This window comes from Leuciscus leuciscus (assembly GCF_965113295.1).
Source record: "Leuciscus leuciscus genome assembly, chromosome: 19".
Lineage (NCBI taxonomy): Eukaryota > Metazoa > Chordata > Actinopteri > Cypriniformes > Leuciscidae > Leuciscus > Leuciscus leuciscus.
In genome coordinates this window covers 28,195,060-28,222,836 of record NC_138743.1, presented here as the reverse complement: position 1 = coordinate 28,222,836, position 27,777 = coordinate 28,195,060, and the positions used below count along the sequence as shown (strand labels likewise).

At 40.6% G+C, this 27,777-nt stretch overlaps 1 protein-coding gene across 6 annotated transcripts in view; it reads right to left on the bottom strand.

Moving 5' to 3' along the window:
- palld (palladin, cytoskeletal associated protein) overlaps nucleotides 1–27,777 on the bottom strand; it is a 92,613-nt gene that overhangs the window by 3,548 nt on the left and 61,288 nt on the right. For 5 of the 6 annotated variants that reach the window (XM_082147545.1, XM_082147540.1, XM_082147541.1 and 2 more), the window contains 10 exons: nucleotides 11,818–12,438; nucleotides 9,976–10,114; nucleotides 8,829–8,930; nucleotides 8,283–8,321; nucleotides 5,445–5,663; nucleotides 4,204–4,353; nucleotides 3,097–3,185; nucleotides 2,105–2,237; nucleotides 458–665; nucleotides 81–246 (listed from right to left, as the gene is read on the bottom strand). In XM_082147545.1, the coding sequence (XP_082003671.1) occupies nucleotides 81–246; nucleotides 458–665; nucleotides 2,105–2,237; nucleotides 3,097–3,185; nucleotides 4,204–4,353; nucleotides 5,445–5,663; nucleotides 8,283–8,321; nucleotides 8,829–8,930; nucleotides 9,976–10,114; nucleotides 11,818–12,438 (1,866 nt within the window). The remainder of the gene's footprint in view (nucleotides 1–80; nucleotides 247–457; nucleotides 666–2,104; nucleotides 2,238–3,096; nucleotides 3,186–4,203; nucleotides 4,354–5,444; nucleotides 5,664–8,282; nucleotides 8,322–8,828; nucleotides 8,931–9,975; nucleotides 10,115–11,817; nucleotides 12,439–27,777) is intronic. The other variant, XM_082147542.1, reaches the window with a different exon arrangement.

Below are 27,777 nucleotides of genomic sequence, written 5' to 3'. Positions count from 1 at the left end.
TCATTTATATTACATAGAGATTCTACAGTTTGATTAGTGGAATGGCTGCAGGAGGGCAGTGATTGGCTGAGATCTCCTACCTTATCCTGTCTGTGTTGTGAGTAAAGGACTCGTTCTCTTTCTTCCAAAAGATCTGTGGGAATGGGGCTCCAGACACACGGCACTCAAGACGCACAGGGTGACCCTCAGCGACACTTGTGTTCTGGAGTTTCTCAATGAAGCATGGGGCTTTATGCATCTCTTTGGCTAAAAAAGAAACAAAGAAAAGTAATAAGAAAAAAAACTAAAATAAAGTACTCATGTAATGTTTTATATTTAAAATAAATGCTGTTCTTTCGGCTTTCTATTAATCAAAGAATCCTGGAAAAAAAAATGTATCACTGTTTCAACAAAAAATATTAGTGTATTTTATCTCTAGTTGAACTCTATGGTTGTGTAGAAGACCTTGGTTGAGTACCTGCAACAATAAGCTCAAGGTTGAATGAGTTCTGTCCAGCCCTGTTGCTGGCGATGCACGTGTAAACTCCAGCATCTCTGCTAGTGACAGGCTCAATGACCAATGAGTGAACTCCGTTCTCCCTCACCAGCATCTTGTGGGAGGAGTCTGGACGGATGGTCTGGCCATTCAGCTGCCAGATGAGGTCAGGAGTTGGCAGACCACTTACCTATGTTTTGAAAAAACAAGTCAAATCAAATGTTTTCAGTATAATTTATTCTCTCACACATTATCTGTGCTATAAAATGTCAGTTACAGTGCAATCGCCCCTTTAAAGTATTTTCAAACCTAAAGCTAGTGTGTATGTGTTTGTCCCTGTGCGCCTGGACTGTGGCGTCTGTATGCGTGTGGTTCTCATGGGAAATGAGTCTGTGCACAATGCCTGAGATCTGTTTTCAACAACTCACATTCCTGAGAAACAACACCTGCCTCACCTGAAGTTGTGCCATTGAATGTCCCTGTGTGTTTGTGTTAGTTTATGAGTGTGTGCATGTGTTTGTGTTTACACGCATGGGGCTGAGAGGGGTGGACGGAGACGCTCGGTTATCCATCTGCATTTATTGTGATGTTCCTGAGAACACACTGCTCAAGTGCAGTTCCCCTGGGTGTGCATATTCCCTGCGTGATGCTTACAATGTCCATCATGCATCTCACTACAGCCATCTTGAGTGTATTCATGACTTTTATTGAAAGAACAGTAAGTGAAAAAGCAGAAAACGCAAAAAAGGCGCTTTGATTTTAGACCTTCTGAACTGCATCTAGGGACATTTGTGGCCTGGAAAGTTTAGAAAGCCTCAAACCCAGAGTAAAAAAAAAAAAAAAAAAAAATCTGCTCTATAAATACCATTGACATTAAGGACTCCTGTTACTGGTGATGTCTTTTTATAGCGTGTGAATCCCTCCATGGCACAGTGAGCCTTTATTCTGAGTGTGCAGTTCGCAGCCAGACATGGGCAGCGGTACAGAAGAAGAATGTAATACTACAGTTAGACGACAACATGAGAAAGAAATAGACCTGATAAGAGGTAGAGGTGGGGGGGGAGGTCACTGAAAGGATGCACTTTGCCTTAAGAAATTGTCAAACTGAGCAGCTAAATATTACATGAATGGTTGAATTTTTAATTCATTTTGTATGAGATTTGAAGTGTTCTTTTCAGAAAAAAAGATGGTAATATGAGGCATATGAGGAGAAACAAAGAAATACGGGACAGACAAAACAGCTGCAGAGACAGAGGGAGGGAAGGAAGGAAGGATGGATAGAGAGGACAGTCTTCAGAGACAGCGGTAAGCCAATGGAAACACATCTGAGAGAAAATAGAAAACTCAATAATAGGAGAAAGAGAGAGAAAACTGAGGGTAATTCCAGCCTTTTACTCGAGGTTATTCATCATTTTAGAAGTGATGAAACATCAACTTTATTTAAGCTTTTTTTTTTCTCTCTTTCCTTCAGAATGCAGAGGGAGGAAACTTTTCCCAGATAATCACACACAGAATGTTTCCTCCAGCCTCTGAAATGCCCATGCGTTTATTTATTTGTGAAGTAACCATGTAATAAGCGTTATGGTCACTATGGAGTTAAAGTGAGTGTGGCAGTGTTTGTGAAGTCACCTTGCAGTCCATGCGGCAGAGTTTACCCTCTTGCACAATAAGGTCACCGGGGGCCTGCAGGAAATGAGGGCGGAAGTGACGTTCCTGAATGTTCTCATTCTCATCACCACTGTCCCTGGACCTTGAGCGTGGTCTGGGAGAAAGGAAAAACAAAAAAAAACAAAAAAAGATCTATCAGTTGCTGCCTTTTACTGATTCTATTCATTGTGGAGTTTTTTTTTCTTTTAAATAAACATCATAACTGCATAATATAAATATCAAGGTGAACTTAAATAAAATGCATACTAATAAAAACAAAACAAAAAAAACATCAGATTGGATAAAAGGGTGGCAGGTTAATGTCTTAAATCAATTCAACAGACTGTCAAATTAAGACACTTCTATTGTACTTTAACAAAGTAGGCAGGGTCAAGGTGAGAATGGCCAAAATTACCATTTTAAGAGGAAGGGGGAATTGAAAATGTATACCTAATAAACATATCTACAGCAATAGGTGTTATATCAAAAATCATGGAAAAACAACTTTTCCTGTAATGTATTAAAAGGAAAAGGAGGAAAATGGAAAAGTAACAGGACACCAAAGTGCACTATAAGTGCAGACAGACAGGTTTTTTTTTTTTTATGGAGAGCAGCTCCGATTACTTCATGTGTAGGGAATCATTTCTACTTTTATGAATGAATGATAGGTTGGCACTTTGCATTGCCTTTGGAGACTATTGACTGTCAATCAAAAATGTAAAGACCTCAAAGGCCTGAATGGCCAGATATATTATATCCAATCCAGAGGAAACCCCACCCTTTGAAAAAGATTCACATCTTCTATTCTGCACAAAAGACTTCTTAACTTGTCCTTGCATCATTGTCCAAAATACACAGGTGTTCTTTACATGGGGCACGCCCTCTATTACTGCTAGTCCGATAAAGCAAACCTGATCCTGAACCTGCTGTAATCCACTGGCTGTGTATGTTTAGAAACAGCATTACTTATATACCTGCGGATGTGTCCAGGTGTGGAGCGCTGACTTCTCCCCCTTTGGTTCACAGCCTGAACCATCATCCTTCCAGTACAGCTCACTCTCCCCTAAGAGAGAAAAACAGAATATATAGAGAGAGATAAGTAAAGAAACCCATAGTACCTGTTAAGCTTTTCTTATGGTCAATAGCTGGAATGCAGGAATACCCTTCCTACGTTATCGGTGCAAAATGTCCCCACAAAGATGGCAATATCCAAAATCCTTCTGGGGACATTTTTTGTTCCCCATGAGAAAAACAGCTTATATATCATACTAAGTGATGTTTTTTGAAAATGTAAAAACATTGAAAGTTTTCTGTGATGGGTAGGTTTAGGGGATATAATATACATTTTGTACAGTATAAAAATCACTATGTCTATGGAATGTCTCCATAAAACAAGAAAACCCAACATGTGTGTGTGTGTATGTGCGTGTGAACTCTTTGACCATTCCAAAGGCTTTATGAAATATCTTTCTTCTGGTCAGTCACTTCCCCCTGACTACCGATGTTTATCTGTCTCCACCAAAACACTGGTCAAGCTGACTAGCAACTTGACTCTGTGTGTGTGTGTGTGTGTGTGTGTGTGTGTGTGTGTGTGTGTGTGTGTGTGTGTGTGTGTGTGTGTGTGTGTGTGTGTGTGTGTGTGTGTGTGTGTGTGTGTGTGTGTGTGTGTGTGTGTGTGTGTGTGTGTGTGTGTGTGTGTGTTCAATCTATCAAATGATATCAAACTCCGATAAAATGCATCAACTATTTAAAAGCAAAACTAACATTAAAAAAATTAAGTTCATTATTACTATAGGAAAGAAAACTAAATATTGCAAAAAAAATGTGTCTTTTGCAATTTGGGCGGATGACTAGTCTCCAATTTTCTGAGAAATGCATGCTCTTGTGTTGCATGTGTAAAAACACAGACAATTCATCAGCTTGAATCAGTTAGATTTAAATAGAATTAGAATTAAGAGTGTTAAGTTAACTTTGCACACCGAGCATGCTTTTAAAATGAAAGATGATCAATCTTTTCAACAGTGTTTCCCTATGCCAATATAATCATGTCTTGTGTATTATATTAAGAGTGTATATCTCACCGCTGGGTTTCCTGCCATGATGGTGTAGTTTCCATCATCATCTAGTGAGGCAGCAGCTGTGTGCAGGGAGCATGTGCCGTCCGGATCACGACTGATACGGTAGTGTTCACTGCGCTTGGAAATCTGCTTTCCGTCCTTAAACCAGTACACCTACAAACACACACACACAGATATAAACATGATTCTGCAACAATCCAAAGCTTGTACTGTTGATCCTTTCTTTTTCTCTTCATCATCGCTCTTGTTACTAAGTCTGCTGTCATCACACAGTCATTACAGTGGTCTCATGGTAGTCAGGAGACACACAATGATCGCGAGACAGCCATATATGGCAGGAATCTCAGAAGTGAAGCAGAGCTTCTGATGAAACCAGCCTAGTCACAGATGATAAACTCCACCACCAATCCCAGTTTCCCAGACTCCTCTCCTACAAACCCTTAACACAACATACAGTACATGCCACTTTGCAAAGCACCATTAACTGTAAAATAAACAACCTCCATTCTGTGAACCACTAATAAATCTCCAGAACAATATACACGATAAGACTATAGACTATAATAAAAAAAAAAAGATTATACTATGTATGTTATATTATGAAAAAGAATCATAAAGTAACTAGTGAGTAAAAAAACAACTTTTTTTCTGTAAGATTTTTTACGATCAAAAATACAGTAAAAACAGCAGTGTTGTGAAATATCATTATAATTTAAAATAACTGTTTTTGGTTTATTTCTGTGATGACAAAGCTGATTTTTCAGCATCATTACTTCAGTCTTCAGTGTCACATGATCCTTCAGTAATCGCTCTAATATGCTGATATGGTGCTCAAGAAACATTTCTTAAGCAGCACAATTGTTTAAAACATTGATATTTTTGTAGAAACCATGATACTTTTTAAAGGATTTATAGATGAATAAAGTTCAAAAGTGTATCATTTATTTGAAATAGAAATCTTTGTAACATTATAAATGTCTTTACTGTCACTTTTGATCAATTTAATATGTCCTTGTTTAATAAAATAACCCTTATTGACTGCAAACTTTTGAACAGTATACTTTTTTCCCACATTTTTCCTGCAATGGTATATCAGAAGTTGAATTAAAACTATGCTAAAATATTGGGATAAACTAGATTATAATCTACAATGAAATCCTTAACTAGCTGCTGAGAAAGTCACTTTGATAAGAATCTGCTTACAAGCAATATGAAATGTAAATATGCATGTGATGACATCTCACCTTTGGCATTGGGTCTCCGATGACCTTGCAGCTGAAGGTCACAGGCATGCCCTCGAAGACCTTGTAGTGCTTGAGCTTCTGATCGAAGATCGGTGCAACCTCTCCGGGCGCGTCTTCATCATGCTGAACATCATCGTCAGATTCCTCGACAGGCGAGCGCTCCAGACGGAACTCAATCTCGCTGATCAACCGCTGCTCGAAGCTGGACACTTTATACTCCTGTCACACATACAAACACAAAGACTTTCATTTATGATCTTCTCCTCAAGTTACCAACTCATTCAATCACTCATTTTATTCATTCATTCAAGCACACATCCTCTCATCACTGTGCCCTATAATCTATTCAGTCTCGCATCCAACTCTTATTTCACTCTTTTTGATCTTTCATCTGGTCTGTTTCTTGTCTTCTGTTTCTTTTTATTTCACTCTGCAGCCAGAAGGAACATCTGGAGGAAAGTGTGTGCTGATGACACATCACAACAATAATTGCAGGTTTAAGACACAGCTGCAGAAACACACACCATCATAACTACATTCGTACACAACGAACGCACACTCTCAATCTTGTTCTCTTGAACGTCCAGCCACATCCTCCCAAAAGCGCACACACATGCACATATCCTATGCAAACACACAGACAACCGCTATTTGCCCAAGGACGTGTGTTGAGCTCTAAGCACACTTTAAATTTATGGCACAACATTAACAGCATATCCACTTCCCACAGTTCAGAGGAAGAGAAGCATGTGCATTTTAGTGTCTCCACTCGAGTGTAGGAAATGTGCAAAGCAGACGCATGCGGTCTCCAGTGCCTGATCAGTTAGCAATAACATGATGACATGATGATGTTAGGCACCCAGCTCAGTAAAAAAAAAGTCCTTTTCAAGACTTTTAACAATTTATCGATTATTCAAAATTGTTACACCGCTCACTGGAACATATTATGATGATTGACCTGTTCGGTGGCCAGATGCTTTTATATAATGTTTGCTAAACTGCATAATTGACCGCTGTAAAAAGCGAATGACTGTATTAATGATTTTATGATATTTAGAAATGGTAACACGATTTCGATAGTCCACATTAAACATTCTACTATAAGAAACTTTACAGCATGTCAACTACCAGTCTGAAGAGTATTAGTAGACTGTCTGCTTAATATCTGCTAACACTTTATTTGGATGAATAAAGGAACATTCTACTGACTATAAGTAACTCTGCAAGTATGCCAACTTATTCTACTAACCCTAACTTAACAGTCTACTAATACTCTAATGAAAGTTAGTTGACATGTAGTTGCAATTAATGAGAGTTAGTTGACAGTTGCAAAGCTATTTAAAGTTAGTAGAATGTCTAAACCAGACATTTGAAATAGGGTAACCTTAGAATTTACTATTATCATTTGCTAATTACAGTTACTTATTTTCTTTCTTCTTAGATAAAATGATTTAAATTCACTTTCCATTTCATGTCCATGTAACTTTTTGTTGTTGTTGCAAGTATCTGTGTAATAAATGGGAATATGTATTATACTTGAAGTAGTTTTTGATAACTGGCTGACTCTACCTCTTACGTACACTACCATTAAAAAAAAAAAAAAATTATGCTTTTATTCAGCAAGGTCACATTTATTTAAACAAAAGTGACAGTAAAGCATTTATAATGCTATAAAAGATTTCTATTTTGAATAATTGCTGTTCCTTTAATTGTTCTATTCACCAAAGAATCCTAAAAAAACATGCATCATGGTTTCCACAACAATATCAAGCAGCACAATTGTTAGCAACATTGATAATAAATGTTTCATGAGCAACAAATCAGCATATTAAAATTATTTTTATTTTATTATTTTAGTATTTCTGAAGGATCATTTAACACTGACGTAGAAAATTCAGCTTGCAGCCTTAGTGAGCATAAGAGATTTCTTTAAAAAAATGTTTTACACAGTGTTTGAATTACAGGGAACACTGACCCCCCTAGTCCCAGTCAAAACACTCTAAAATCAGGCTGACAGTTCTTTCCATCACTGATATATTCAGTAATGCATCGTATATTAGGGGCCTGGTTTAGAACAAGGGAAAACAGATCCTGGTTATCATATTAGTTGCACATTCATTTCTATGGGTTAATGAGAAGAAACCTTTATTAGACTGATTTATTTGTAAAAATACTTTACTAAATAGCATACAACTAAAAGTTATGTGGCTTTTCACAATTCAATTAAAATAAAAATTGTGATAAACAAACATTATGTTGTGCCATTATATGACTCTTAAGTTTAAAACAAGGCTCATTAAGTTTAAAATATAGGCTAGCAAACTGTTTACGACAGCTAAAATACAATGAAGCCTGCTGGTTAAAATATTTCACTATAGAACAATAAGCTGAGGTCATGCAAACTACTTTCTTCCTAATATTGGACCCCCCAGGAGTTTGCTGTAATTCAAACACTGAATACACTGCTTATTTGATCAGAAAGATTGCAATGTAAATCTCCATATTTGATGATTTTCCCAGAGACTACAATAGTCATCAATGTCATATCGCTGTCAAAGACTTTACCACGACGCTTACTCAGGACTCAGATATTCCATAAACAGAGACACATAAGAAAACATAGTGGATAGAGTAAACACACAATCACAGAGTAGTGACTGGCCAAAACATGGGGGTGGCCACACACAGAGGGGTGAGGATTAAACAATCAGGGGTGGTCTCATGAGATGAAGCAAAGGGAAATACAGGGGTGAGACAGACTCAGAGAACAGCGAAATATAAGGAGGACAGACAGGCCGCTGCATGATGTTTGTAATAGACAGGATGAGAATGAACAACCTTTTGAGGGACAGACTCTGAGTCAGCTGAGCTGCCTTCCTGTAGAGAGATCAGACAACAGGCAAGGGGGTTGAGGATGATGTCACATCCTGCACATATACACACCTATTGCACAAAAGTGCACTTTCAATGTGTGTTTGTGATGTGCTGCTTATCCTGTTGTTATGAACTTACCTGCTCACACACCTCCAAAATGCCTCACCGAAACACTCTCCTTGCCAAAATTACATCACCTTACTACGTATCCATTGCATATGTACAAGCACATGCAGGAGCTTGTAGCTATTAGCTGAATTAAGACGCATTTACAAGCACGCAGGCAAACCACAATGCTCTAAACGAAATACAACCGCCAAGTGGCATACTGGAAAAAGTGCGCGTACGAATTTGTAATGGATGCATTTTGTTTATAACCCATGTTTAAAAAGCCAGCCAATTATGAACAACTGCTTTGTTTGCTGTGACACAGTGGAGACATTGTGTAGGTGGGTTTGTGTGTTGTGCTCATGAGTATATGTGAATCTGTGTGTATGTGCGTGTGTATACCTGTGTAACTGGCTCCTCCTCCACCTGTTGTGTGTTAAACACTGTGGCGGCATTGTCAGCACCCAGCAGCCTGCGAGCCATCTTCTCCTCATAGGTTAACCTCTGAAAGCAAGCAGGATTAATCTGTCAGAGCCTGGGTTATTGTGTGAGAAAACACACACTCACACAAGCAAAAGCATTATGATTATTTCGTCACCTGTACTAGTAAATTCAATGCTGTTAGTCGTGCTGAACACGTGGTGGTGGGTTTTGCTATGTGTGGTGGGGTTGATTAATTTGGGGCTTCTATATTGAGTGACATTTTCAGTTGGAGGAACTGGTGGTGGAAGGTAATTTTCTCCATTTATTAGGTGTATTTTGTAAGAATGAAAGGTCACAGTGAACGCATGTATAAAAAAAATAAAATGCAAAAGAAATTCCTATTATAGTCAACTAAACAGTTGTCACGTTGTGTAGTTCAGACACTTGCAGGAAGCAGGAATCAAGATCCAAAGAAAGTTTATTTTAACACCAACTAAAATACAGAATATCTATTCACTCATCTTATGACTACAATAGCATCTGTTCCCATTCATTTTGTTATTGTAAAAAATAAATAAATAAAAAGTCTGAAAATAAAGCTGAAATAAAAAATAGTAAATGAAAAACAAACATCCTAAACTAAGTTAAAGTAAGTTATAGTAAAATTAATAAAAAGGAAATAATTAATGAAAGCTAAATCGAAAAATGGCTAATAACTAAAATGAAAACTGAAAATACATAAATTCAAAATATTAATAGTACATAAATACTATAATAGTACAGTATATAAATAATACTATTTCCAATATACTTTCATTGTATGGAAAAGAACAGTGTTAAATTAAATTCCTAATTTTTGTGCCCCACAGAAGGTGGTCATATGAGTTTTAGAACTCTTTTAGAGCTAATTATGACATTTTACATTTTTTGGGAGAACTAACTCCCATAAAGAAAATGACCAAATACACTCAAACATGACTGCTTATGTTATTGGTTATAATGGTGGTGTACATAGACATTATAATCAATATGGTAATGCTAGTAAGGCTAGTATGGTAGTACTATTAATGATCTACTGTAATTCTTTAGTAATCCAACCATAAGACCTTTGACACACATACGGTACCTGCTGTCCATTGCTGAGTCTCTCCTCTTTGAAACGTAGTTTCCTCTCTAGATCTTGTATGACAGCGTCTTTGGAGCCCTGGATATCCGAATCAGAGAAGATGCGAGGTGTACGGGGTGTTGTCTTACGTGGCAAAGCTCTGTAAAAACACAATCAGAAAATACTGAAAAAAGCAATAGATTACAGACTAAGCAAGAAACTGTGGCTACAGTGTTATAACCACCTGTCCACAAAACCTTTCCAGACAGCGGCTAGGATTAATGCACACTCAAAAACAAACAAACAGAACAACAGCTTTTATAATACACATTGCATCATAACAAAAAATGTTTTGCATATGCACTGGGAAGCAAGAATAATTTCCGTTATCTATTTGAAAATTCCACAGCGGTCTCTTATCTTTCCCCCTCTGGCTCTGGAATGCCAGGAAGAGAGAGAGGAATGAACAAGTGGGAGATAACAGAGAAAATAGAGATGGAGAGGTTGAGGACAGGAGCAGCAGCTTTGAAGAAAAACTCTAACACACCCTGGATGAGTGGAATAAACTCAAGTTTCATCAGTCCATCTTAACTGAAGATCAGAATCATACATCACGAGTAACAATAAAGCTCTGAAAACATTCTCAAAGATTCGGTACTTGATCAGCTTGTATCTGCATTACTTGCAGAAGATTTAATAAATAAATTATTTTTGAATATGCCAGGTGGATTTAAAAAAATAAATAATTAAAATATGTATATTTTTCAAAGCTACTTGTGAACAGTGACCAGTGGCTGTTTGTCCCAGTGTATTTTAATATTAAGTATATACTATTACAGAATTTATTAATCATTTGAATTTGCAGTATTTGAGTTTTCAATTTAATTTTACTTTATGTTTTAGTAATTTGGGTTACTTGTTAACTTGACTTAAGTGTAATTTGACATTTGAATTTCTATTCAGCTTTAATTTTTAATTTTAAGTTATTTTAATTTTCACTTTAGGTTTTTTATTTTCATTTTAGTACATACATTTTTCATTTAACAAATATTTTATTTTAGTTCAGCTTTATTTCCGTTAACGAAAATTACTTTTAATAGTTTCAGTTATAACAAAACAACAATAACACTATTGGTCCCTCAAGCTCCAAAATGACAAAATTACCATAAAAGTAGTTTTGGATTGTAGACAAAGTAGACGTAAGTCAATCAATAGCTTTGAGGTAATTTAAAGTCATTATAATCTCAAAATCTTTTCCACCATAGCAATCAAATCTCAATCATCCAGTGTGTTGTGATCCGTCACACTTACGAATCAACAATTTATTTATTTTTGGAGCTCAATGATCAGTGGTCGCCTTCTACTTTTGGAAAGATAAAAAAGCTGCCCAGACGTTTTGTAAAAATTCCACCTTTTGTGTTGCACAAAAGGAAGGTAGGTCATACAGGTTTGAAACCACATGAGGTTGAGCAATTGAATTTGTTATCCCTTTAAAAGCACTCATTCTCACTTGTGAACCAGTGTGCTTTACACTTCTGTAGGACTGAGAATGAGAGAGGAAACCTCCGCAATACACAGGCCTGACCCTCAAGGTTCCTCAGCTCCCATTGATCCCTGTGTCTCCATAAACATGCCACGGAAGAATGCATACAGTACATGTTTTCCATGCAGCTGCAAAGCAGGAGCTGCACTCCAAATTACTTATTAGCCCAAGTGTTCACACTATTTGCTCTTTATAGTGCTCTACTGGAGCTCTTGATTAAGTGCTCAGTATTTCTATAGTATAGAGAATGACTGCACACCTTCAAATCGAGAAGCATTTGAGATGCGTTCAAACTTTAAGAGATGATTGTGGGTACTCACATTGTGCCGTTACCCTTGGGCAGCCCAAGCGCGTTCATTGGTGGTGGTGGAGGAGGAGTGGCTGGGAGCACCGATACCAGAAATCCGGCTGGTGATTGGGGAGTGGACGTGAAGGGCGAAGAGCTGTCTGAGCGGGTGGGGCTTGACGTGACAGGTGGTGGAGGCGGCGGAGGGGGGAAGTCTTGCGGCAAGCCAGAAGGAGAGGACAGAGTGCCGGAGCTGAGGAAGGGCGGAGGGGGTGGCGGGAAGGAAGGTGAGCTGGGAGACTCCACGCTGCTTCCTTTGGACAGTAGCGGCTGCTGCTGGAAGGGCGGAAGAGTGACACGGCTGAAGGGCTTGTGGGCTGTTATGGGGGACAGCGGACTGGAGCTCGAGGAGGTCGAGGACTGCGTGCTGTATCCAATTGGTCCACCGCTTGTTGTGGGACTCTGGGCAGCGATGAACTGCTTGGGTCGGGCATAGTTGAAGGTGCTTGTCTGCATGGTGCTACTCTCCAGCTCCTGGAACGAAGGAGGAGGTGGGAGAGGTGGAGAAGGAGGCGGGACTTCCTGAGGAGGGGGAAGCGGTTGTTGCTGCTCTTGAAGGATCTGATCTTGAAGCTGCTTCAGTTGTGCCGCGTTTCTGCAAGGAGAAAATTACAAACAAAAGGACTGTTTAGCATCACACTAACTATACACATTTTACTACAAGAGTCTGTCAGGTAATAGGACCATCTAACTGTACAATTGCAAAACCTGACAAACATAACCTGAACTGACGTCAACACATCTTAAGATAAGGTTTGGAGAGCATGTTTGCTGGGACTAAACCTGGCTAAATATAACTCTGTACACAATTATAAAACTGATAGCTCTGGTCCTGGATTACTCAAAACAGCGTTCCTATCAAAATCCATGGCATATTGTAGAAAAACAGACGTAAAACACCGGTTAACCATATAATTAATGGATCTGCTTAATAAATTAAGGTTTTAATGGAAAAATGTGTCCTTGATTTTTTATTTTTTTATTATGCATTGACCTTTTTATAAAAGCAAAATGGTAGCCGGTTTGGTCTTGACCAGCTTGAACCTAAATGACCAATTTGCACCAGCAAGAAATGTTTAAAAACACAGTTAGCTTAGCTTAACTTGGTACTGCAAACTCCTTTAATGATTCATTAGATGTAAAGCCACACACAGAGTTCAGCGATTTAATGAAAGGCCATCTCAGGGACAGTATATCACCCTCACAGAATAGATGGCCCTTCGGGAGGAAATTAACTCCAGAGCCAGCAGAAAGTGGTGTAGTGTGCGTTACTGTAAAGTAAGAAGGTGTTATGCCTAGTTGTTGTGTGGTTATGCGTGTGTCTGTGTGTATTTGTGCGGAGTTTCTGGGAGGAAACTAAAGCCCACTGAAAAGCGAGTGATATGCTATCTTGGGTAAAGTTTAAACTATACTGTCAACAACATGTAACGGCAAGAAAAGGAATTGCCTTTTCAGGGTTGTGTCGTGCTAATATGGGTATGGGCTGATGATGATTGAGCATATTATCTATCAAATGTCACGGTTCACCCACATACACAAAAACACTGGAGTGACGCACTGTCCTTTTCTCTGCTTAACATCAGATATTTGCTGTCTACAGCCTACAGTTTTCCATCATCTGAATTCTTGTGTCCCTGGAAGACATGTTTTGTTCAAAACAATTTGTCTCTCTTCTTTTGCAGACTCAGCCCCACTCTCCCGCTGCCTTTTTTGGCAACTCCTAGACACTTTTTGTGAGCCTCAACAAATGGATAACCTTCAACAAACCAATAACCAAGTCCAGATGCTTTTCATTGAAATTTTATTATTGGTCTCCACCAGGTCCATTCAGAGCAGCGTTCAATGCTTTTCTGCTAGTCACCCAGTAAAGAATTGCAAAACGTGAATTAAATGTGTGATTTCAGTGTTTGTGCGCATTTCACAAGGAGATCTGGGTGGTAGGCTAGCCACACTCCAAACCCCATTTAACCAAATTATTTCCAGATGTTGACTAATGAGTCATTGTGTTTTCACTCTTTTCATTCATTTTTTTGTAATGAAGGTGGAAGCCCTCCCTCCATCCAACTGATAAATCCTGAGTTTGGGTGAAGAAAAAGAGAATGGGAGTATTCACAATGTGTTGTTAATACTTCGCCAACCCTTAACCTAAAACCTAGAGTGCAAGTTCATCAAATAAAAGGATTCATTGAGGAAAATAATAGATTAAATGATGTCCCTTTGTTTTGGCAGCACAAATGGTGATTTGGGCCACATTAAAAGCAAAAATGACCACCTAAAACCATCCTTTTTCCTCTTTTTCCCAGTCTGTATGCTCAAGTATCCGTCAAAAGAGCACTTTTACTGGAATACTTTGGCAGCTGGTGAAAGGCTCTTGGACTCAACTGCCTGTGCTGCTTTGCTTTCATTCCTTTTTTGGCTCTGTTATGAGTCCGAAGCACCAGCGGCTAGACTCTCACTTCTCTTCTTTCTGTCTTTGGGTCATGCTTTCCCTCCCTCCTTTTCTTTTTCAATCCCTTTACACTTTTCCAAATTCCATCACCATGTCTCCCCTCCTTATACACATTTTTAACATCAAAAAGAACAAGAAAGTTTTCAAATCCAATCTTGTCTTTTTCTCCATCCTTCTGCATTTCTTCTCTCTTCTACCTCTTCCCCTGAGTGAAAACTGCTGGTTAACAGCCGATGGAGGTCTGGCATTACAAGCCCCTCCAGAAATACCGCTACGACTCTAAATATCCCACTTAATAGTTTCCAGCAGTCAAGGAATATCATAATGTTCAATCACAGGCAGCCATTTTCTAAAAATAGCTCTTGCAGGTTTCTTCGCTTATTTTTTCCTTTTGCATTTCTGGAATTCCTCAGAAGTAAACCTGATTTGATGGAGGGAGTTCAGCCGGTACTGACATAATCAGTTCGCCTTAAAAGGCACCAAGTCTGCAAATAGAAAATGCTACGGTACCCTCCTGCGTAAAATCATGTTCATTCATTACAAAAAAAAAAATCTGAAGGGATGAGTGCAAAATAAGCAGTAAACTAAGTTTCTAAATGTAGTGACACTAACTTAAATTTTTTAATAGAGTGAAAGAAGTTTTTGTAATTTGTTATTTTTACAATAACATGCTACTTTTTCCCCTCCACTAGTACTACATCACAAACATATTTTTTGCTTCAGATCCTAACTAATTCAAGCAAATCAACTGAATATGTTCTCCTAAACTTTAGAGCTGTAAAGTCAAACTCATTCTATGGATTTTTTAGCCGCTTTTCCACCACTGGGCCAAACTGTTCTCATTTCTTATTCGTTCCATTCTGTGCCGATCCAGCTCAGCCGGTACGGATATGGTTTCATTGTCCACTGTGGGGCTGATAACAGAGCTCTTTTGAATGTATTACAAATGTTTCAGTGGTTGCCTTGGTAACAAGAGTTTACAGAAATTGAGATGTAAATAGCGACCGCGTTATGGAGGATGATTAGATATTCCTTTTAAATGTTATTATTAACATGCGTTTACTTCACTCAAATAGCACGTTTGGCCAGCTAAAAAGAAACTGGTAGCCTGGCAACAGACAAGTGACCAATCCTGAGTGTCGACGACGTCACGATGAAAAAGCGTTTTTTGTTATTGTAAATAAAAATGTAAAATAAAAATAAATTAATATCGGCTGTAAATGAATCGATTCATAAACCATTCAGTCCTTTTGTGGCATTTTAAAACTTTCTATAGCAAATTATTCACTTAAATGCTGCTGATGTTGTCGACCAAGTTAGGATGCATTCAAAGTCTTTTTTTGTAGTATTTAGCTTAAAGTTATCTGTTCAAGTTTAATGCCGTTTGTTCTTTTTGTTCAACCAAAAACACTCAATGCTTTAGTGCCAGATCTCTGATTTAATGATCTGAACGCATCACGTCCCTTAAGTAGCTTTAAATTAGTTAACTATGTAAGAAAGCCTGTCCTAGGAACTAATGTTTGTTTATTGTTCCTACACGTTCCTTTATTAGCGACGCACTCCGGTAGAAGATGACGGTGAATCATTGTTTATGCTGGTGGTTTCGTTCTGTGTAAATGCGTTCATGCAATACATGTAAGTGGATATATATATCTATACCTTATTAGTATGTGACGTGCATGTGATTGGTAATTTCTTATGTTTATATTGCTTGGATTTGAACGTTTATTTCGGCCGTAATCTGCCGAACTAATCTGATGAGTCATCACCAGACACGCAAGTGTTTTTCTCCGACACAGCGCGAGTGTTTGTTTACAGCTGTGTACTACTGTATTTTCGTTAACTTCCTTGTGATTAATACTGACATTTAAGTGGAATATATTTTATGTTTGTTTATTTTCTGAATGGAATTAATGCAAGGAGACATGTATATTCAACGAATATTATTGTAAATTATTTCTCTTTATTTCTTTCTGTAGACCATATACAAGCACAGATGCATAACTCAGATGCATATACAAGATCAATAAACGCCTTATTATCAAGAATCTCTTCTCCACTCCTGATTCTCTGATCGGAATCTGATCCATATTTGGCCGCCTCAACCAGCTAACTTTCAATTGTAGTGGTACTTCGCTACATTAATATGGTCCTTCGAGCCGGATTGAGTGCAAGATCAAACCAGTATGGATTCAGCAGAAAGTGACACATTAGAGACAATGGACAGACCTCGCCGCAGGACTAATCTGCCTTCTCACCTGGACGATTATGAGGTTGGCTATCGACCCGCTGAGGACCCTCCTCCTAAAGCTTCTTCCCACTGTCCCAGTCAACCAAGAAGCGGCTCGAGGAAAACGTCTCGTAGTGGCGTAAGCTCTCATTCCAGGTCAAGTAGGCGCTCTATTACCTCCACTGGCGTTTATCTTCCACCAGAACTCTCTAGTGTCCAGACTGCTATGTTGGAGGAGAAGATTAAACAGAGGCAGTTAGAAAGTCTCCGCCAGCAGGTCGTGGAGGACTCATTGGCAGATGTGGAATATCAGCGGCTACAGGTACAAGCTAAACAAGCCCAGCGTGTTCAAGAGGAAGCTCTCACAGCTAAGGAGGCCTTATCCAAGCATCTAGAAAGACAGCGTAAGCTGCAACAAGCAGAGACTGAGTTTGAGGTAGCGAAGCTCGTATCCTCCATGCTTATTAAAGACTCTGGTCAAACAACTCCTGTGCCTCCAGGCTCACCAGATAGGCTTTCACCTCCACTTCAGTTTGTACATATTAGTCCAGCCTTAAGCCCATCTCATCAATCACCCTCTCTCCAGCAGCCCTCTGCTCAGTCACCAGCTGTGACCTCAACCATACAAATTTGTTCAGCAGAACAGATTATTCCTGATGATTCGTGGGTGGCTCAGCCAGCAGTTAGACCACCCGAATCCGGGAGTGCACCACACGCAGTGCTCAACATGTTACCACAAGCTGTCTCCTCACCCGTCTCCAATGTATCTCAGACTACCCCTATAACTGCACCAGCTCGTACTGTGTTGTCAACATCGAATATGGTACCCCAACCACATTCAAGAGCCACAGTCATGTCCACTGCTGCACACCCCTTGAGTAAAAGCATGCCGGCAGTGTCACATCAACCTACAACAGCAACAATGCCATATGCTGTGCTGCAGACAGCCATTCCTCCTGTGACAACGCGCACACGTCTGCTGCAGCCTCCAGTTACCAGCTATCAGGTTTCATCCGTGCCACCTCCTGGCCCTAACCGTGCTCAACCACCTTCATTCTTGCCCTTTCAGCATGATGGTCATTCAGCATACCCTGGTACAGAGCTACTGTTTGCATCAGCCTATGGCATCCCACAACCCAAGTTGCCGGTGTTCGAAAGTGGTAATGAGAGTGACTTCGCCTTATTAAAGTTAGCACTGGACAATTTGTTGAGCAATCACAACCATCTCAGTGAGCAGTACAAGTATCATGTCTTGCTTAGCCATTTGAAACTTCCCAGTGCTCAGCAGCTGGCTAAGGCCTATATGTACCATCCGTGTCCTTATTCAGCTGCACTACAGGCTCTCCAAGACAAGTATGGCCAGCCAAGACAGCTCGTCCAGTCAGAGTTGGGCGCTATCATGAGTACTCCACCACTGAGAATGGGTGATGCTAACGCTTTTGACTCTTTTGCATTATCCGTTCAATCATTGGTAGGCATGCTGAGGACTCTTGAGGGCCAGAACGGTTACGAGCTCATGTGTGGTTCTCACGTGGATCGTCTCTTAAGTAAATTACCATCTGCTTATCGTGATGGGTTTGTTGAATACTGCCTAAGCAGGGGTATTCTCCAGATGGGTACTGACAAGACCTATACACTTCCTGATTTGGCCACCTGGCTAGAGATCAAGTCTCAAGCGAAACGCATCTCCAGTCGAGCTGCAACCTTGTTCCAGAGTGACTCGCCCAAGTCCTATGGTAAGGCAACGACATTCACTCGTTCCAGAGAGCGACCTACACCAGTTCTTCTGGCCAATGAGAGTGGAATAAGGCCCCCTCAATCTGCTGACCCGAAACCCAGTTCAAAACCAAAGCCATATTGTCCCCATTGTGACAACAGGGACCATTACCTCAACTATTGTGACCAGTTCAAGAAATTAACAACTTCTCAAATTGTCACTTGGATTAAGGAGGGAAAACGCTGCTGGAGATGTGGTCGTTCACATGCAGTAGAGGCCTGTAACCTCAAGCGTCCTTGTAAGGTCTGTAAAGAGTTACATCTCACAATTCTACATGACTCAATTAATGACACCTCCAGGGCTGTACTCATGGTAAGCCTGCCACCTACCAGGATCTACCTTGACAGACCTAACCGTTCTCCAAAGGTTATGTTGAAAGTGGTCAAAGTCCTTCTCCATAATGGTCGACACACTATGGAAACCCATGCGGTCCTCGACGACGGATCAGAGAGAACAATAGTGCTCCAGCCAGTGCTACAGCAGCTTCAGCTAACCGGCACTCCGGAATTGCTTCCCCTACAGACAATTCAGCAGTCTCACACTGAACTTGACGGGTCATCGATATCCTTTGAGATTTCTTCAGTATCCAAGCCCATGACAAAGTTCACTATACGTAATGCATTCACTGCGACTGGTTTGTGTCTAGCGGAGCACACCTACCCAGTATCTGCTCTGCAGAATGCCTATCGACACCTAAAGGATCTGCCGCTGCCTCCTGTGGACAGAGTAAAGCCATTGCTCCTTATAGGGTCAGATAATCCCCACCTCCTAACACCAATCCAGCCCATACGCAAAGGCCCAATTGGGGGACCCATTGCTGTCTGTACACAACTCGGATGGTCTCTCCAGGGCCCGATGAGTCCAATGCAACCATCACGAGGGAATCAGCAGTGTCTTCACATCATGACAGTTCCAACCCGTGATGATCTCATCCACCATGTAGAAAGGCTCTGGCAGGTTGATACTCTCCCTTATAACGAGAAAATGATCACCAGGTCCAAGCAGGATCGAGAGGCTTACGCCCTGCTGCAAAATGCCACAATCCGGGTCAACGTGGATGGTGTTCAACGTTACGCTACACCATTGCTGAGACGAACGTCAATGAGTTTACTCCATGTAGGAACAGAGACTGTGCTTCCCAGTTTGCGTAGCACTGAGCGCAGGCTGGTACGGGATCCTGAGAGGGCCAAAGCTTACTGCAATGAGATCCAGAAGCTGGAGGCGGCTGGCTATGTGGCTAAGATCACTCCAGAAGAAGCCAACAAAAGTGCAGAGTCTTGGTACATCCCGCACCATATGGTGCATCACAACAGTAAAGACAGGATAGTCTTTAACTGTTCCTTTAAACATCAGGGACAATCCTTGAACGATCAACTGCTGCCCGGGCCGACTTTGGGACCTTCCTTACTGGGTGTCCTCCTTAGATTCCGCCAACACACTGTTGCCATCAGTGGGGACATCAAAGGTATGTTCCATCAGGTACGCTTGCTGCCTAGGGACAGGTCAGTGCTGCGGTTCCTTTGGAGGGACATGCGTCGGGACGTGGAACCTGATATATATGAATGGCAGGTACTTCCGTTTGGCACTACCTGCAGCCCATGTTGTGCTATTTATGCCCTCCAAAATCATGCCCAAGGACACAAAGATGACATGGCTGACCTAGTCAACATAGTAGAACATTCCTTTTACGTTGACAACTGCCTTCATAGTACACCAACTGCAAATGAAGCAAAAGAAATTGTGGATGGACTGCGCCAGCTGCTCGCTGATGGAGGCTTTGAGATAAGGCAATGGGCAAGTAATGTACCATCTGTGATCCAACACCTTCCCACAGATGCCAAGTCCGCTAATAGTGAGCGCTGGTTGGCACAAAAAAGCACTGACCTCCAAGAACCCACTCTTGGGCTACGGTGGAACTGTATCAATGACACCCTGGGGTATAATTTACGCTCTACGGAGACCGCTGCTCCTACCATGAGGAATATGTATAGGACATTGGCAAGTCAATATGACCCTTTGGGGTTCATCCTCCCATTTACCACCAGGGCCAAGGTTCTCGTTCAAGACCTTTGGAAGAATAACCTCGGTTGGGACGACCCCATTGAACCTCTGCATCTGAGAGAACAGTGGCTTGCCTGGGTAGGAGAACTCCCAACTCTCCTTCAGTTGCAGTTCCCTCGTACATACACCTCGGACTCCAATGACAACAGTTCTGTCATCCGAGAACTTCATGTCTTCAGTGACGCATCGGAAAGAGCTTATGGTTCGGTTGCATACTTGCGTACCACAGACAGTCAAGGACAAGTCACTGTAACTTTTGTCTTGGCCAGGTCTAGAGTAGCACCGAGGAAATGTCTGTCCATGCCTCGTTTGGAGCTGAGTGCTGCGCTGACTGGTGCCCAGTTGGCCAAGGTGATCCAAACAGAGTTGACCATTCCTATTCACAAGGTTACTTTCTGGTCTGACTCCACCACTGTGTTATACTGGCTGACATCGGAGTCTTGCCGCTACAAGGTGTTTGTCGGAACACGTGTAGCAGAAATACAGACTCTCACCGATATGGCTGAATGGAGGTATGTTGAGTCTGTTAACAACCCTGCTGACCACATCACACGAGGTCTTACACTAACCGAGTTGGCAGGTCCTCATAAGTGGAGCTCAGGACCATCCTTCCTGAACCAGTCAGTTGATCAGTGGCCATCCACACCTAAAACTGAAAAGGAGCCAGATTTCAGTGAATTAAAGAAGGCTGCCTTTATTGGCACTGTTTCCGTGCCTAATAGTTCCCTTCCTGATCCAAGCCAGTTCCACACATGGCAAGAGCTTGTCCAGGCTACTGTTAGATCCCTGCATGGGGCGGCTGGCACAGACAACGACACTCTTGTCGTGGCTTCTGATTATATTGAAGCAGAGAGGCTCCTCCTGGCACAGGCCCAAAGTGATTCATTCCCAATCGAAGTCAGGGCTTTAAAGGCTGGACAGTCAGTTCCAGCCGACAGTCGTTTGAGCTCTCTTGCCCCCGAGTATGATGGGCACACTGGTCTCATTAGAGTGGGTGGAAGGCTACGTCGTGCGGGTGACCTTGACCTGGATACTATTCATCCAATTGTGTTAGACCCTGGCCATCCCATCACCAAGCTGCTAATTAAGGAGACCGATCAGCGACTTCTTCACCCCGGCTCGGAAAGGGTCCTAGCTGAACTGCGTCGTCAGTACTGGGTACTTCGAGGCCGAGAAGCAATTCGTAAACAGCAGCGCAACTGTCAAGACTGTCAGCGGTGGCGTGCTAAGCCTCAAACCCCACGATTGGCTGATCTACCACCCTGCAGGCTGAACCTGTATAAGCCACCTTTCCATTCTACTGGTGTAGACTGCTTCGGCCCATTTGCAGTCAAAGTTGGTCGCCGCCAAGAGAAAAGATGGGGGATTATCTACAAATGTATGACGACACGGTGTGTACATCTGGATCTAATAGAGCATTTGGACACTGACGCATTCCTGCTCTCTCTGCGTCGATTCATAGCACGAAGAGGCAAGCCCATGGAACTGCTTTGTGATAATGGCACTAATTTCGTCGGAGGTAATCGAGAACTACAAGAGACCTTCACTGCCATGTCTCCAAAGCTCCAGGAGCTGCTGGCTGGGCAGAAAATCCGGTTCCGCCATAATCCACCAAGTGCTCCTCACTTCGGGGGAACCTGGGAGCGTGAGGTAAAATCAGTCAAGACAGCGCTGCGGGTAATCCTGCGAGAGCAGTCAGTCCCAGAACCAGTACTACAAACCCTTCTAGTGGAAGTTGAAAGCATCTTAAATGCCAAGCCGCTCGGCTATGTATCCTAAGATGTCGCAGACTTGGATCCGGTGACTCCGAACTTGCTTCTTATGGGTCGCCGTGATGCCTCTCTACCTCAGGTCCTGTACGACTCTAACAACTTGCTAGGAAGACGGAGATGGCGACACAGTCAGGTGCTGGCTGACTGTTTCTGGACTGCCTTCATTCGCCATTACCTCCCAGGCTTGCAGGGTCGTCACAAGTGGAGGACGGATGGCAAAGAACTGACAGTGGGTCAAGTAGTGCTTATTGTCGATCCCCAACTTCCACGGGCGCTCTGGCCCGTCGGCACTGTGATGGAGACCCTGGCTGGGGCTGATGGTAGAATCCGTATCGCCAAAGTCAAGGTTAAAGAGAAAACCTACACCCGTCCAGTTGTCCGACTGATCCCTCTTCCTCATCTTGAGGACTGTGACACAGACACTGCAGACAGACTTTCCTAGAGTGTTTAATTATCTTGACAGATAATTGGGGCGGCTGTGTAAGAAAGCCTGTCCTAGGAACTAATGTTTGTTTATTGTTCCTACACGTTCCTTTATTAGCGACGCACTCCGGTAGAAGATGACGGTGAATCATTGTTTATGCTGGTGGTTTCGTTCTGTGTAAATGCGTTCATGCAATACATGTAAGTGGATATATATATCTATACCTTATTAGTATGTGACGTGCATGTGATTGGTAATTTCTTATGTTTATATTGCTTGGATTTGAACGTTTATTTCGGCCGTAATCTGCCGAACTAATCTGATGAGTCATCACCAGACACGCAAGTGTTTTTCTCCGACACAGCGCGAGTGTTTGTTTACAGCTGTGTACTACTGTATTTTCGTTAACTTCCTTGTGATTAATACTGACATTTAAGTGGAATATATTTTATGTTTGTTTATTTTCTGAATGGAATTAATGCAAGGAGACATGTATATTCAACGAATATTATTGTAAATTATTTCTCTTTATTTCTTTCTGTAGACCATATACAAGCACAGATGCATAACTCAGATGCATATACAAGATCAATAAACGCCTTATTATCAAGAATCTCTTCTCCACTCCTGATTCTCTGATCGGAATCTGATCCATATTTGGCCGCCTCAACCAGCTAACTTTCAATTGTAGTGGTACTTCGCTACAAACTACACTACTAATTAAATGTTGCCAACTACTTTTTCAAAAGGATAGTTTGACTTGGAAAGCTACTGTACAGTTTCAAAGAAGGTTCTCCAACATTATAAATAAAACACGGCAGACCTAGACAAGATATTTTTGCTTCTTTTTTTTTTGAAGCAATGGAAGGGAAAGAATGGGATCAGTTGCAATACAAACTCCCATCGCACACAAGGCCAAGGCTGCAACCACATTTGTGTTTTTTGAATCTACAGCTCTGCTGGGTCAGTTCTGTCATAGTTTGGGTGATTTAGAGATGCTAATGGAAGAGAGGTGCATATGGCGATGTGTGTCCATATGCTGATAGCACGCAGCACAGCTTAAATAATAACAACCTTCTGTCAAAGGTTACATGAAGTAACTCAATCAATTTTCTGCCAAATTACAAGGTTTGTTACTAGTGGAGATGAAGCAGACCCCTCAGCAGACACAAAACACTCTCTCATATTTCTGCACTTACACACATTCCTGTCTAATTCAGCTACATGTCTATAAAATGCACTTACACAAATCCAGCTCCTACTGTTTTATGGGAACTCCAGAGAAGCGCTTCACCTTGCATAAAAATCACACACACATTCGTCAAAATCTGTTTTGAATCAAAGGAAACTGTTCAGAGATTAGAGAAATCCTTTTTTTTTTTTAGATCAATTGCAAGTAATTCAAAACTAAAAAAGTAAATATGCAGCATATGACTTTTCAAAATGATATAGAAAGAAATGTGAATAAAATTGGAATGTGTATAACAACAGATGTTCGATCAACAAAACTCCTTACATGTCCCAAATAATCTACGAGTTGCTGGTAAGTAAATTGTTTAGCTGTACGCAGCTGTCTTTGTTGTTTTGTAATCAAAACTATTAGTTATTTGTGGTATATTAGTGTCAAAAGCTCATCTTTTACTAAGTGTTTGTTCATTATTGATGTCTATTATAGCCTATCCTAATATAAAGCCTTTTTTGTTCTTCTCTTCAGAATCCACTTCATAAGTTACAAACGTCAAACAAAATGCACACTTATTTTTCTGCTCTTATCTTCCTCTGAAGCCCGTTGCATTTTATCTGAATCATATGCAGACAGAAGTTAGTGTTTCTTTCTCTCCTCCACACCATAATGTAGAATCCAGAGCAGATGATGTTGTTCACACTGCATTTATTACACACTACAATTTGTCGTACCAACCGTCATGAAGGTCAGACATTTGCTCATTAGCTTTGAAGTGGTTTAGTCAGTGGCATTTGTGCCCCTATAAAACAGTGAAAATTACCACATACAGTAAATGTGCCCTTCACGAAATAATGGCAAGATACGGGTCAGTGCGAATCGTGGTTTAATTAGTCCACCAATCAGCTTCTGTCCAGACTTTTAAGGTCACTGCATCAGACACGGGCCAGTGTTAGTGAGCCATACTAAACAATGAGGTCAGTGTATTCTCTCTTTTTAATTGAATCTTTTTCTCAGTCCAACTGCAGTATCTTCTGAATTTTTCAAGTCTACTCCTCTAAACATGACTGATACAAGCTGAAAATACATCCTGTAAACAGATTTTCCAGTGTTAACCTTAACCAAAAGTCTGTTAAATATATTCTGAAGACTAATACAAGAGCGATTTTATGCTCAAAATGTGTGTAATTTCTAAAAGTGCATCTCATGCAGTCAGTTAAAGCATCTATGTTTTGTCTGTGTGCAGGAGAGGAGTTTCAACTGTTTTTAACCAGCTGCTATCACAGGAAGAAGCTTCAAGAGTACAGGAAGTTGTTGAGTTTAAATATTTGCCAATTAGAGGACAGTGTTTACAGAGCACGTCCTGCATATCGGTGCGAGTGTGTCTGTGCGCAAAGACATGCAATGAGAAAAGGACTAATAATGAGAAAAAACAAGCTTATTATCTCTAAAATGTTCATACATGTTGTATTATTGCATAAAAATTCTATTAGGCTATGAAAGAGGACTGTCCTGCCAAGTGTATCCTAAAACAGATAACAAACACTACTGTGGTAACAAAACCTTCTTTGCTGAGGATGACAATGTGCTAGAGCTAAAATGTGTTTATCCAATAGTGTACACAAACTGAGACCAAGGAACATGTGGGAAGATACTGAAACAAACAAGAAAAACATGTGGACACACACACACACACACACACACACACACACACACACTCTCTACACGATGCAGAGCAGCACACCTGGATTTAGCTATAACCACACCCATCATCATGTCATCATCATGCCCCTGGACAATCCTCTACCTAATGATTAGTCCTTGTTAACTAACTGATTCAATGCTGAAATATGATTGATTCCATGTCAGTGTCTAGAGAAATAAATGATTCATAAGCTGTCTCTACACAGTAATTTAGCAAGCTGGCAGCCTGGAAGACAGCTGGAGTGCTGGACCGATGGATGAATGTCTGAAAAACAGACTGAAACAACAATCCATTGTTTTATCTGAGCGAAATAGAAATTGTGTAATCAACAAGAAAAATAATTTTTATTTGTGGAACAGTATAAATTAGAATGTCAATATGTTAATAAATAACTACACTGCTGTTCAAAAGTTTGGGGTCTGCAAGTATTTTTATTTATTTTTTAGAAATGAATACTTTAATTCTAGAGACTGCACTAAATTGAACTAAAGTGACAGTAAGTACAATTTTAATATAAAAAAAAGATTTGTACTTCAAACAAATGCGGTTCTTTTGAACATTCTATTCAATGTTCTAATCAAACAATCCTGAAAAAAACCATATGATTTCCACAAAAATATTAAGCAGCACAAATAACACTGCATGCCGTGCTGAGTCCTGTTGTTCTCTGGTTTGTTAACGCATGTTAAGCATGTTCAACAGGACAATTTACTAACAATGCGTTGGCTAAAGCATTCGGGCTTGTGTTTGCATGGTGTTCCTGGCTCAACAATTAGGCTAAACCTCTTTGAAAGGTTGCATCTCTGAATGGATCCGCTTTAAAATCTCTGATACAACAGTTGACTACGATAGTTTTGTGCTATAAAAGTTTGTTGCTTATTTATATGTTATCTTTCAATGCATTATACCCACTATTAATGCATTATACCCACTCGCTATTTCAACCTCTCAATCTTTCAATGCACTTTTATGCACATTAACATCTGAATTATAACCACACCCAAACCCTGTCAGCTCATGTACACTGACTTCAGCTTTCTTTTATAGTTCCACTTCACTATGATCCAAATACACCCTATAAACAGTCATACTAACCATTGAAACAGCAACAGATCTCGTTCTTTTTAACTGCAATAACCAGTCCTACAATGCTCCAGAGTTTAAATTTCTTAAATTGCAACAAGACTCATGTGTCAGGAAGAAAAAGTATATCATGTTGCGGTATCGGACTAGCTTCTCTCTCATTCCCTGTAGATGCTCATACACACTCACACACATACACACTCTTCGAAACAGTCAATTCATTAAACAGAGCACAGACAGAGTAGAAGACTGCATCTGATCCTTCCATTATATCTGAGCGTAATAGCAGTGCTGTCACTCACACAACCAAACCGGACACTCATTCTCTCACCACTAATGTGCAGAAAATCTTTTGGATTCTTGCCACGTTACTGTGAACAAAACTTCCAGAAATGTCCAACAGTAATTTTGGCTCGCAGCTTTTCAAGAGGTCAACTGAGTACATAAGAGGGCCACATACGCACACACGCACAAAAGGTCTAGAAGTGCAAGTTTTCAAGCCCTTTCTCAGATTACATTGGTATTAGTAGAGTGTGTTCCAGCTTTAGGAGCAGTTTGACCCAGATCTGATCTCACAATGCGGCTCCCACCCAAGCCAACCGGCTCTACATGCACTGCACTCCCTACCAGACTCCTAGAGGAAATGTCCAACTTTCCATAAAGACGTCAGGCCAAAATAAAAAAGGCTCTTTCTCTTCTCCAGCTCCCACACTCTCACTTTCATGCTTTCTTTTTTCTCTTCTCTCTTTTCTCTAATTTCACCATCTTGCATTCTCTAAGTCTCAGACTTTCTCTCTCTCCTTTGGTCTGTCTGCTCTCCATCCGTTCTGTCCACCTATGGTCTATTCGTTGACCTGGGAAGTACAAAACTGGAAAGCACTTTCAAACTGGCAAGCTCTAATCTGATTGGCTGACTTTATGCAATCAGGTTTTGTAGTCTCCCTGAAAACAAAGTCATGTTTACAAAGTATTGGGTTGATACAATGATGAACACTTTTGAGGAAATAATCTCTGGATTTGGCAGAGTTTGCAAGGTTACTAATTTAACGACTAAAAGAAGAAATTTAAAATGCTAAAAGGAAATTTAGGCATCACAACAAAGATTACTTTTAACAGTGCTATACATTATTGTATCTTTCAAGATTAACTTTAAGTGAGTGTAAGATGACGGCAAGGTAAAATACACAACCGTTCAAAGATGCAAAAATTCAGTAAAACAGTACTGTCAAATATTATTACAATTTAAAATA